The sequence below is a fragment of the Trachurus trachurus genome (genome assembly GCF_905171665.1).
Source record: "Trachurus trachurus genome assembly, chromosome: 17".
In the NCBI taxonomy this organism is placed as follows: Eukaryota; Metazoa; Chordata; class Actinopteri; order Carangiformes; family Carangidae; genus Trachurus; species Trachurus trachurus.
Window position 1 is genome coordinate 17001441 of NC_139900.1, and position 12108 is coordinate 17013548.

The following is a 12108-nucleotide window of genomic DNA, read 5'->3' on the forward strand; positions in this document are numbered from 1 at the left end:
GCTTCCAACTTGACTGTGAGCTGTTATTACAGAGAGTTAATGAGAGTGAAAACATCAGATTTTAGATGTTTTCATAATAATATGAAGTAGATCAAATGAAAGACAGGAGCTGGGGATAAGTCAGTAAACCGTTGACATCTACCACTAAATTGTGTTTTGTAAACACAGTGCCCAGTGGTCAGAGTGAGAGCTGCATCCTACCAATGGCTGACCAACCTTCATTTATTTTCCCTTCCTTTTTTATTTAACTTAACTTATTATGTTGTTAATGTGATATGTAATAGACTTTTGCACTACAATTTTATGTGTTTTTTCCTCCTTTTTTATTTTTAATTTTTAAAGTTAAATCATTTTTAAACAATGATGTTTGAATGTGAAAGGAGGTGACCTTAAAAGTTAAGACTTTTCAGTATTGAAGCGTGTCATAGCAGCATAATGCCTGTAGGTGTTCACGGTTGCTTTTGTTTATGAGAAGAAGCTCGTAGAAGGTCTGGAGCAAGTGATTGTGCATCTGAAGATTTACACATTTTATGGGGATGCCACAGCAGTAGTATGATGACTGTTGGTATGTTAGAACATTTAAAACGTTTAAATCTCACATTTTCTTATATCAAGGAGACCAGCGCTGGTTCACTGAGAAACTGCATTGATTTATTTTTGGCTGGTTCACTATTTCACTGCATGATAACACTGAGGAGACAAATGTTATGTGATGTTTTCAATGTTCTTTTGTCACAATTACTGTTGCACAGTATTTTGACAGTAAAAGTAAAATGCTCCATGGTTTGAATTCATGCATCACTTGTAAAATACATTTATTTGCTTTTTTTTTATTACAAGATTGCTTTCTTTAGTTAAAGCAGAAGTAAGCGGAATGTTTGTGTCAATCAATCAATCAATCAGTCAATCAATCAATCAATCAATCAATCAATCAATCTCCTTTATTTAACCAGGTAAAAAAATTCATTGAGATTTAAACCTGGCCAAGACGGCAGCACACAAACAGCTCAGTTGCACATCACACAAGACTCAAATAAAATACAATCACACATTTCAGGAAAACATGATTAAACAATGCAATCACACGATCCGATTGTAATAATAATATACGTTTTAAATAGTTAGATCTTCCGGCAGCAATCACTTATATAGAGTGTTTGGTCCGAAACACGGGTCTGTCAGTCACTCTGCTCTGCTGTAAACCAAGGAGAAAACTTTTCTTGTATCCTACAACCTTTATCCAATGAGGAGAGAGAACGGCATAAAGGGGCGGTCCTCTCTGTGTGTGCAGCCAAGGGATGCGCGTGAATGTGGTGACGTAGGGACGAGGGCGGGGACTGCTAACTCCATCGGCTGACAGGAAGTTAGCCAAAACGACCGGATCGCTTACTTCTGCTTTAATCCATGAGCTTTTGTACCCTTTGATTTAGTAGTTGAACTTGAGCTGTTTTCAAGAAGCATTATTCCACTAAAGTTGAAAAGTACATGTTGTAGCTTTTGAAAACATGGAATTTGAATAGTCTTTAAGCCATCCTAAATTTAATGAGCAATCAAAATGACAATGTTAAAGTTATTCACTGTTTAATTCCCACTGTAAATTATGTGAAAACTAGTGTTACTCAAACTCAACAAAAGGACCTGTTAAACTTCAAGTCCTTCTTGCAATAAAGCAGTCAGATTGTCAGTTGACAGTCCCATAACTAACTGAGCACACTTCACTTAAGATGAGATCAGTTAATACACTTTAGCAGTAAAAGTTCCAAAATTTGCTGGAGGGAGCAGTGCAGCTGCACATAAACATCCATGAACACACTGATAATAACGGCAGTGGAAGTGAATTTAAGCAGAACTGCAGAAGATGACAGTTAAAAAAAAGCCACTGAATACATTCCCTACCAAAACAAAACAAATGAAAATGTGCATTGTGGGACTTTTAAACAGTATAAGAGTGGTGCTTCAAATCTCGAAACATTTTATAAAAAAGTAATTGCATTGTTAGAGACTCTGGAAAGAAACTGAGGTTTTAAGTGTTTTATACAATTTCTAAAGTGCCAAGGAAAATCTGTTAAAAATATTAATCTTTATTATCAGTCTATTAATTTCCATCCAGCAAATTACTCTAATTTTACCCAACATGTTTAAGTTTTCTTTTTAATCCACAATCTTCAAGACTTGACTGTAACTCCCTCCTCCTCTGCAGCCGAAATTCACTCTCCAGCCACAATGCCAGGCCAGGCATCTCATCGCCCCTGTAGCATTCTTCATTGACTCCATGTCCATTTTGATATTGATTTCAAGATTTTCCCTGCACTTTGAAAGCATGCCAGCTCCTAGCTCCAAGCTACAGAATAACAGAAACGTTAACCCCATAGGAGCCAGCTCACAGCCTTAGATCCTATAGGTGGGGCCCTCCTGGCTGTTCCAAAGAAGACCCTCCTTTTACCATCAGGGCGTCTCTGCTTTGGAGCGATACCTGCCAGAGGAGATAAGGCTATAGCTGAATTAGTAACTTATGACTCTCTTCTTAAAACCTGGCTAATACGTTTGCTTTTATATGATGTCATTAAAAAAACAAACATCTTATTCTCTTAAATTATTTAATATCATTTTATAACATCTTCTGTCTACTAGGCCTATCGTCACATTGTTTGGCATTGCTTTGTTTGGCCTTACTGACCAACATTTAGTCACTTCTCGAGAGTCTGGCCCATTACTGTTTTTGCATTGTTGTCAAAACACTGTGAACTCTGGTTGCTATCAATAAAGTTCTTATTTGAGCCACAACTTTATCCAGAAAAAATGTGTCAGGATATCCTTTTATAATTAGTGTAGGACAAAAATGAGCATGTTGCAAAACTATGGATGAATTTAGTGTTCATTTCAGAGCACATTGAGGAGGGATAACTACCCTACAAACTTTGCCCCCTGGTGTGGCACCTTATCGTTGTGCTCTGTTATAGTCATCATGGAGCTAATGGCTGATGTATTAAACTCAGGGCACCGCACTAAGCAAACATTGCGTCAAAAGTGGACTGTAAAGGGAAGATGTGAGCGTCCCTCTTGAGTTGACAGTCTTTATCTCTTCACCTCGCCATGGGTCTTCGAGGATCTAAGCAACCCGAAGTCCGAGTTCTCCTCCTGGGCCTGGACAACGCTGGAAAATCAACTCTCCTCTACAAACTGAAGCACAACGCGTGTGTGAGCACGGTTCCTACCATCGGCTTCAACGTGGAAATGCTGGAGGCGAAAAAGAACCGGAAACACATCGCCATAACAGTGTGGGATGTAGGGGGCCAGGGGAAGATGCGGGAGCACTGGCAGAGTTTCCACCAGGACACAGCTGCCGTCGTCTACGTGGTGGACAGCTCCGACGAAGCGCGTCTGGAGGAAGCGAGAAAGGAGCTGGAGAACACGCTGAGGAGCGATCAGCTGTCGGGCCGTCCGATTGTGATAATCGCCAACAAACAGGACATGAACGGCTCTCTGAACGCCACTGAAATCAAGGACAAGTTTAACCTTAAAAAGATCTGTTCTGGTCGGGACTGGTTCGTTCAGCCTTGTTCCGCGTCGACGGGATTTGGAGTTGAGGAGGCTTTCAGACACGTGATCCAGATGGTCAAACTCCCATCAGAACCTGGGGCCATGAAAGACAACATCAAGGAGACAGTGCACTACTTAAGGACGAACAGCAGACATTAAGTTTTATTCAGATTAAATGTGATATTATTTATACCATCCACAATGAAACAAGTTGTTGTAACTCCCTTAAACCGACAATAATCATTATGTAGTGATAATGCTTTAACCCAGTTGTATGGTTAATAGCTTCTGGTTTTCACAAGCTACAAAACAGTTAGGCTACTAAAAATATGATCATGCTATTATGATGGACACAACAGGAAGCACCGGATGCCTATTGGTGCATTAAAAATACTGCTGAGTAGCCTATACCTGGACTGACACACAGAGAGATGTTTTCATTGCTGTATGCATATCTTCTTTCAATTATTAAACAGAAATCGATGATCTCACAGCCAAAGTACATTAATGGACAAGTTCATGGAGGTATAGAATCAGTATCAGCAAGATAAGAAACAAACAGTTATGCAGTTTGGTGGTAGCATAGGCTGCAGCATTACTTGTTTGAAAGAAATCTGTGACGGATTCATTCATAAATGTTTGTAATCTAAAACGCAATTTTTCTTTAAATATAACAAACCATTAAGTCTGCAGTTATAAACAACAACAACAACAATCATGATACATGTTTTGTTCCCCCAAGAGCATTCCTGATGAATTCAAGACCCCCCCCCCCCCCCCCCCCCCCCCCAAAAAAAAAAAAAAAATACACAGCAAGTGTCATATGATATCTCAGTATAATGGACCCCAAAAATCATGTTTTGTCAACAACAAAAGCATCCATAAAGGCTGCCTGCTAGAAGATGGAAGAAAAAGTGGTGGAAGTGTAAGAAAACATGTTAGGTGGAAAGCATTCAAAGGAGCAGAAAGTTTGTTTATGGTGTTGCTTAATTATCCACTTCGATCATATAAAATACAGTCTCAAATGTGGATCCCATAGCGCGGTACAGTGAAGAGCCACTTGGTCCTCGTCATGTAGCCTGTCAAATAGAAGACTCCAACTGTTGTCCACTGCTTCCTTCCCGCACCGTCTCCTCATATGTCGGCAAGCGTTTGCACTCCTCGTATGTAGGCAGCTGGGCAGCTGCGGCTGGATCTGTGAAGTTTTTTGGCGTGCAGCAGCTCTCCACAAGCGGTTCTTGTGATGTGGTCACAGTTGGCTGTCCGTTGGGTGGCGGGGTCAGCTGTCTGGATTTAGAGCACAACGCTCTGTGGATAAAGTATCCCACAGCGAAGAGAAGCAGCAAGATGAGCACCCCAGAAAGTTTCCGGGTGACCATGGCGATGTTGTAGTAAGTCTTGTCCAACAATTTTTTGCAACAGGTTAGTGTTGTGTCGTTTCCCTGCGGGCAGCAGATCTCGTCGTCTCGACAAAGGTCCCGTCCACATCTTTGAATAGAATGAATTGTGCCAACAAAAAAGCAGGCGATGAGCATCACTGGTATTAGGCATCTGTGGAAAAACATCCCCGCTCTGTTCAAACGAGAGAAATGATCCATTGAACCTGGATAAAAAATGCTCTGGACGCAGGCGAGACGAATCACTTGTGGGTAATACGCTGAAAGACGCGTTGGTTGGAGGGCTGACGCAGAGCCATCACCAGCGCACCGCATGCCCAGAAGACAGAAAACCACGCGGAATTAAATAGCCCGGACTCAGTCTTCACCAAAGTAAGATATCTCACATTTAGGACTGTTCAGACTATTAATGTGCAAGAATTGTCTCTGCAACATATGAATATGCTGATTATTAATATCAGACATAACTTCACTGTGCAGGATTTATTATGCACTTAACAAGTATATGATGTCGTCAGGAGAATATTAGGCACAACATCATAAAGACAAATGGTTTATTTATTTAATATGAAAGTAAACAGGCGCCCAGGAAATCGACCAGTCCTGTAGGAAGCACCGAGAAATGACCTGATAAAATATGAAGATGGAGAGAAGGAATATATTGAAACAAAACAGGGGGACCCAGTGCCGTATGAGCACCACGGACAGCGCTCAGCCCCCGCCCTCTAATGAAAACAATGAAGGGGGCTGTCCGAGGTGCTGACACAACAAAATGCAAATAATTTAAGTGTTACAGCAGGGAAGAGCATAGAGTCTATTTTCAATATTAACAGGCCTTCAAGTACATGCAGGAACCAAATCATGTCATCTTATTTTGAAAGCAGTGCTGCTGCTGATCATAGCCTATGTGATGCTACAAGTTCAAAGTGCTGTCATCAATGACTTTTGGTAAAGTTCTCAATGAAAGGTTAGATTGCAGTAAACTGAGCAGAAATTATGAAAAAGATGATTCCGATTCAGTTTCTAAAGTAGTATACAATATATAACAATGACTAATCATTTTACTGGACGCTGCCGCAAAGCAAACATTTTATATTCCATTATATACCCCCACAATGATTGATCAATTACGTGACTGCATGATGAGTAGGCTGTGGGTAGTAATGGAAGGAAATGCTCCCTAATAGCACGACTGCTTTTCTCCTTGGTTCAAAATGGCCAGTTTGATGAATATGTGCAGTGAATGTCAACGGCATACACAGTGTCTTGTGTACAGTGTGTCTGTGTGTTAAAATACACAAACACAATACATCCTTTGACATCCACTTCTGTTTCTTGGGCCTAATGATGCTAAGTGCTTAAAACCCAATACTAATTACATTTGCTAAAACCATATTGAGTTCTTGGTCAAGAAATACAGGATGTTGGATTTTGTAAAGATCAGATATCACGTAACTGAAAATTTATGTTATTGCATCAGGCAGATGCAACAAAAAGCCCAAAGTTAATGTGGTAAAATATTTATTGGAAAAAAAAGGTTTGACTTTTCTTTTTTTACAGAAAAGAGTAGAGTTGTGACAGGATACCCTTTAAAGTACATGGAAAATGGTAAATATTGTTCCTATGGCAATAGAATTCACAGGAAACACTTAACATAAGAAAAGCAAATGACGAGATCTCTGCATTCGCACGGTTTGCCATTTGGGCCAAAGATGTTTGTCCTGTTCATGGCAGTTGTGAAATCATTGTCTTTTTTTTTTTGCAATCAATGGTCTTCAGAATACCATCCCAAGTCTCAGGTGGTCTCGTTCTTGGGCAAAAGCACCACTTTAGCATCTGTTGGCCTTGTTACAAATTTGTTGGATGGGAGCACAATAAGGGGTCCCAGCTGCACAGTTTTCTCTGGAAAACAAATCACATGGGTTCCCATTACATGTTGGAAAAGAGTTTCTTTTGGCTGCAATGTAAATATAAGTAAGCAATTTAAACTTCAAAGTAAAAAAGAAAAAAGTGTTTTTTATGCCAGAATGATATGTAAAAAAAAAAAAATTATATATATATATATATATATATATATATATATATATATATATATATATATATATATATATATATATATATATATATATATATATATATATAATTTTTTTTTTATATATAGTAGTCTCATATATAAAAAAAATATATATATATATAGCATGATTAAAGTTTGGATGGTCATTTTTGTGTTTTGACTGGGGGATCTCTATCTATAGCACCACAATGCTACATTTATGGTGTGTTGTCAAACATTTTACATTTATCAAGTAGGCCAAGTGCAAATCCTGCAATTGGCAATACTGCATTCTTGGTTATATGATGATTTCAATGATATTTCCATTAATTGTTCAGCCCTATCAAACAAATTTGAACTTAGATTCTACTACTCAGCCTGCATCAAATTGACCCACTGGTAAATCTGAAAACAGATTGCACCTTTAAAATCTTAAAATGTAAGGTAAGTCTAAACGGAACATAAAAGGGGCACAAGAATAACAGACAATGTTTTATCTGTGGTTACTCACCTGCTTCTTCTGTTCCTCTTTTCATTAATCCTGCAGAGGATTGATGAGGTTTGTTGTGTTGCTTCTGCTGCATTCCTGGACGGAAACGGATAAATCTGGCTGGATGTTGCTCCTCTCTGTTCTGGACTAAACTTTCCTGTGAAGTAGTAGTGGATAAGGCTTTGGTGCTGGTGGTAGTTGCAGGGGGTTCAGTGGATGGAGACTCCTCATAATGATGGGAGATATCACAGCTTCTGCATGCCTGGTCATTCCCATCAACTGACTGCCATCTGGACAAGGTGCAAAGTCTTTTTAAATACATGGAACTCACTTCTAGCACATGAGATCAGCAAAAATGTTATACTACATTTCATGTTTGAATGGCATGGCATTCAAAAGAAACAACTTCACCATTATGTGATATTACTGTACCACTATGCAGACAATACAGACTATAAAACAGCTGTGTAACCAGTAATAATACAATATAATACCTGTTCTCAATTAATGAGCAGGCCCTGTTATGTGTGCTAACAGCTAAAATGACTGGAACAGCCCTCACATAGCAGGTTATGTAGACCTATGGAAGAGATGTTAGTGTGAAATACAACCAAACAAGTATTTCTGATCTCATGTATACAGAGCAGAACAATGTGACAAATGCACATCATAAACATGCATGTCCAACACACAGAAAGGGCAACTGACCTGGTTGCTGTGCTCTTGATAAAACCTGAATGCATCAAGTTTAAATCGCAGCTTGTTCTCTGCATCCCTTGGTAGGAAACGGGAGCTGGAGTTTGTCTGGTAAGCATCGGTAAGACATCTGTTATCGCAGCAAAGGAAGACAAGATGTTAGGAATGCATTCCAATAACATGACAAAAACTATGTTGCATTTTCATTAAGGGAATCATTACATATTTGGTTGTGGCACTTACCCATAATGTTCTATAAAGTCATATCTTAATGTGGCCTCTGCATCAGGAGTTGCTGTGGCAACACAGTGGTCAACATACACACGCAGGGGTATGTGGTTACCAGTGATGGCAGAGACTTCAACATGAATGGGATCGCCCAGGAAGTATAAATGAGAACTCCTCTCGAACTGCCAGTCATCTAAAAGATAAATGGAAAAGAAAAGAAAAATCCTTCAAAGTTAAGCTTCACGAGACTTCTTGCAGACTGGAAAAAGGTGCTTCATTACCAACATGCTTTTAATACCAGTCATAAGTCGCAGATTGAAATCTATTCGGTCCTCAGCTGACATACTGAAGACAAAAGGAACCCAGGTGGGGCGCAGAACGATGCTGTCAACAGCATACTTCCTGGGAACAGAGAACCATATAAGAAATTTCAAGATTAACTCTTCGTGTTGTTAACTGTAGGTACATGGGTGCAAATGCAAAATAAAAATCCTAGAGGATGCATCCAAAAGTACACACACTGCATAAAATTATACATGACTTACTTTTCATAATGACACTCAACTGGAATTGTTGCACCATCCAGTCTAAGCAAACCATCAGATGAAGCTTCAGGTGAGTAGACCAGCACATTAGAATAGACAATCCTCTCTTTTGTTGACTGGAGGAAGATATTGTCAGATTTTCATTATGTTCTAGGCTATGTAACAACACTTATTACTGGAGTTTAATGATCAATTTCTCTTTAACACACAAGCTGCCAATAAAAACATACAAAGTCTTACTGAGAGTTTAGTGCCACAGTCCATCAGGTGGGCCCGGATAGTGAATTCAGCCTCTCCTGACGGGAACGCCCTGCATGCACTCTCCTCAGCTATTGAACCTGAGCCCAGGTGAAGATGTGAGCCCTCCACTTGAAGCCCTGTGTCAAACATGTCGGCCTGTACCACCACCTCCATCGAGTCCGGGTGGCATGTGACCCCGACAGTACGAGGCCTCACACTGAGCTCCACGCCTTGCTGCTGTTTTACCGCGTAAGCTCTGGCCTGGATGTTACCGTGAGTCCTGGTTGGGTTGAGGGAATTTGCCGTCATACCAGTGACACCGGAGCCTCGGTTGTAAACAAATCGGCTTTCTGCGAGTGTAGAAACCAAGATAAGGACAATAATCCAGCTATAAGAGGTTCTTTGATGGTTTCGGTCCATCCTTGGCCTCGAACATTCAGGTTTGGAAGGAGGGACGGCTTCCTGCAACCGCTGAAAATATCACCACAGGTGTAAGTCATTATCGTTGATTTGACTCAGACACACCTGCTGGGGCCAGTTTGCTGAGTGTTGCAAAGTTACTTCCGGATGACCTGTAGTCAAGGCTGGCCCTGCCTTACCTCATATTGCTGAACGGTTTATTTTGCATCTTATGTGTCCATTTTAATTTTGGCTCAATTTACCTAAAATGTATTGTAGCTACCACGTGTCAAATAAACACAAGATAGTCAAGTACTAAGCTGCTGTGTGCAACAGATGAATTTATATCTAAGTCTATTTGTGATATCAAAGACATCCTAGGGCCTACAATGTAGGCCCATAGGCTTCATAGGCCATATGCTTGTTAGTCCAGTCATTTTATGAAAAAAGGTTGAACAAATTGCAACGGACGCAAACTCAACTGATTTTGTATCCTCAACATGTCTTGAGTGAGGGGAAAAAAAGCCCAGAAGAATCCCATAGGGGAAAGTTTTGAAAATGACTAAAATATAGCCCATTCATATGCCTATTAATTATTTTTTCTCACATGAATAGGGCCTACATTTTTTAACCTTTAGATATCTCCATGAAAATTACTGAGTCGATTACTTACATTAAGACAAACAAAAAATGTATTGCAAGTTTTTTGAAATTCTTTGTCAACATGAGCAAACAGGGCATAATCTAATTACGTATGGCTAATTTGCATACTATGTGTTACTTGGCAGTTAGGTTCTATAGTTAAAGCAGAAGTAAGCAATATTTTTGTGTTAATATAAGTCTTAAATAGTTATATCTTCCGACAGCAATCACTTACATAGAGTGTTTGGACCGAAACACGGGTCTCTCAGTCACTCTGCTCTGCTCTGAGCCGAGGAGAAAACTTTTCTCGTATCCTACAAGTTTTATCCAATGAGGAGTGAGAACGGCATGAAGGGCTGTGTGTGCAGCCAAGGGACGCGCCTGAATGTGGTGACGTAGGGACGACGACCAATAGATCCATGACGAGGGCAGGGGCTGCTAACTCCATCGGCTGACAAGACGTTATGGTGCGTTCAAGGCAACCCGTAACTCGTGTTTTTCCGACCTGTGAAGTCGTACCAGTTCGATCTGGTACGAGTTCACGGGTCGTAAGTTACGAGTGGCCGTTATAGTGCACTTTCACAGGTAAAACAGGTCGGAAAAACACGAGTGGGTTGTCTGGAACGCTACAAAGTCGTAAGTCGTGACTTGAAGCTGTAATTTACGGTTTCAAAAGCCTGCCTGGAACGCAGCATTAGCCAAAACGACCGGATCGCTTACTTCTGCTTTAACTGATAGCTATTCAATGATATACACATTTGCTAATAAGCTGCATATTTTTACATTGGTAGTGGTCTACAGGCGAAGTTACATGTTACAAGCCAACTTTTCCACTAGATGGCATTACAACTGCATTTCAAGTTTAGTCTATTAGCTGCAAAATGACTATCGACATGGATGTGATCTGAGTTCTGTTGTAGCGGCCTAGCAGACAGTTTTCAAGTCGACTGTATAATTCTGTGGCAACTGTCATTATTATGCAATACTATTAAGGTGACAAGGAGTTCTTCAGAAACAGTCTCTAAAGGTTGTTGGAGTTACACTAAACATGTTTTTTGTGGCGTCTCCCTCAACCTCAGTGGCCACAAATCTCAGTTGTGACATTTCCCATGCAGTGAGGGTGAAGAATAAAGCAAAATGCTCTAGTATTTCACTTTCAGTGAGGTTTGTGAATAACCAACACAGCTTACCTGCCCTTTCAAAATGTTATTTCCAGTCGATTATTTCCGTTATTGCAAATGGTAGGACTGTTTGGCACTGAGCTGAACAAGTTAATAGAAGGTTTCGTTTAGTAATGAAATTATGAAAATGTCATATGTTTTGACCAACACATTAGTCAACATTGTCTGGACCAGTATGCATAGAGCACCTGGCTAGTGTGTTACAATTGACTCTAAGGATAAATCTGAACTGTTTAGCAGTGGAAACCCTGCTGCTTTTTGATTAGCCTAATACAAACACCACACTGCACACCAAATTCCTTTTAACTGAATTTCACATCGTTTTGGATCTCAAAAGACTTTTCGGTGACTTTATTATGGTCACCTGATAATAAATGAATAGCTTTGGACTTTCCAAATAAAGTTTGAACAAAACCCTCCTGCATCTAGTAAATAATGACTTTCACAATGCTCGGCTGGTCAGGCTTCATTGGATACAGGAAAATACAGTCAGGTGTAAAAGTAGGCCGTTGGCATAAAAAGTGACTGAAATGTGACGGTATATTCCTTTGATCAAGAACAGTATCACTTATATCATCTCACAGTAATACATTTTCTGGACTAAACAACAGTGAATAAATGAATGTTTCTTCAACAAGATTCATGCAGTAAAATATTTATTTAAAACCAAGTGAATAAAAACAATAAATAGTTAAAT

General features: G+C 39.8%; 2 protein-coding genes across 2 annotated transcripts; one reads left to right on the top strand and one right to left on the bottom strand.

Annotated features, from left to right (window-relative positions):
• The first annotated feature begins 983 nt into the window (after nucleotides 1-983).
• arl14 (ADP-ribosylation factor-like 14) lies at nucleotides 984-4615 on the top strand. Its single transcript, XM_083991884.1, has one exon. It carries the CDS (start codon nucleotides 3094-3096, stop codon nucleotides 3697-3699), a length of 606 nt encoding a protein of 201 aa, XP_083848010.1. The 5' UTR covers nucleotides 984-3093; the 3' UTR covers nucleotides 3700-4615.
• A 2117-nt stretch (nucleotides 4616-6732) lies between these two features.
• On the bottom strand, nucleotides 6733-9498 carry LOC311000569 (zona pellucida sperm-binding protein 3-like; the record flags this gene model as incomplete). The annotated part of the gene is made up of 8 exons (XM_083991307.1): nucleotides 6733-6839; nucleotides 7502-7770; nucleotides 7975-8060; nucleotides 8189-8306; nucleotides 8420-8597; nucleotides 8703-8806; nucleotides 8950-9065; nucleotides 9190-9498. 8 exons carry the CDS (start codon nucleotides 9496-9498, stop codon nucleotides 6733-6735), a joined length of 1287 nt encoding a protein of 428 aa, XP_083847433.1.
• Nucleotides 9499-12108: the final 2610 nt, after the last annotated feature.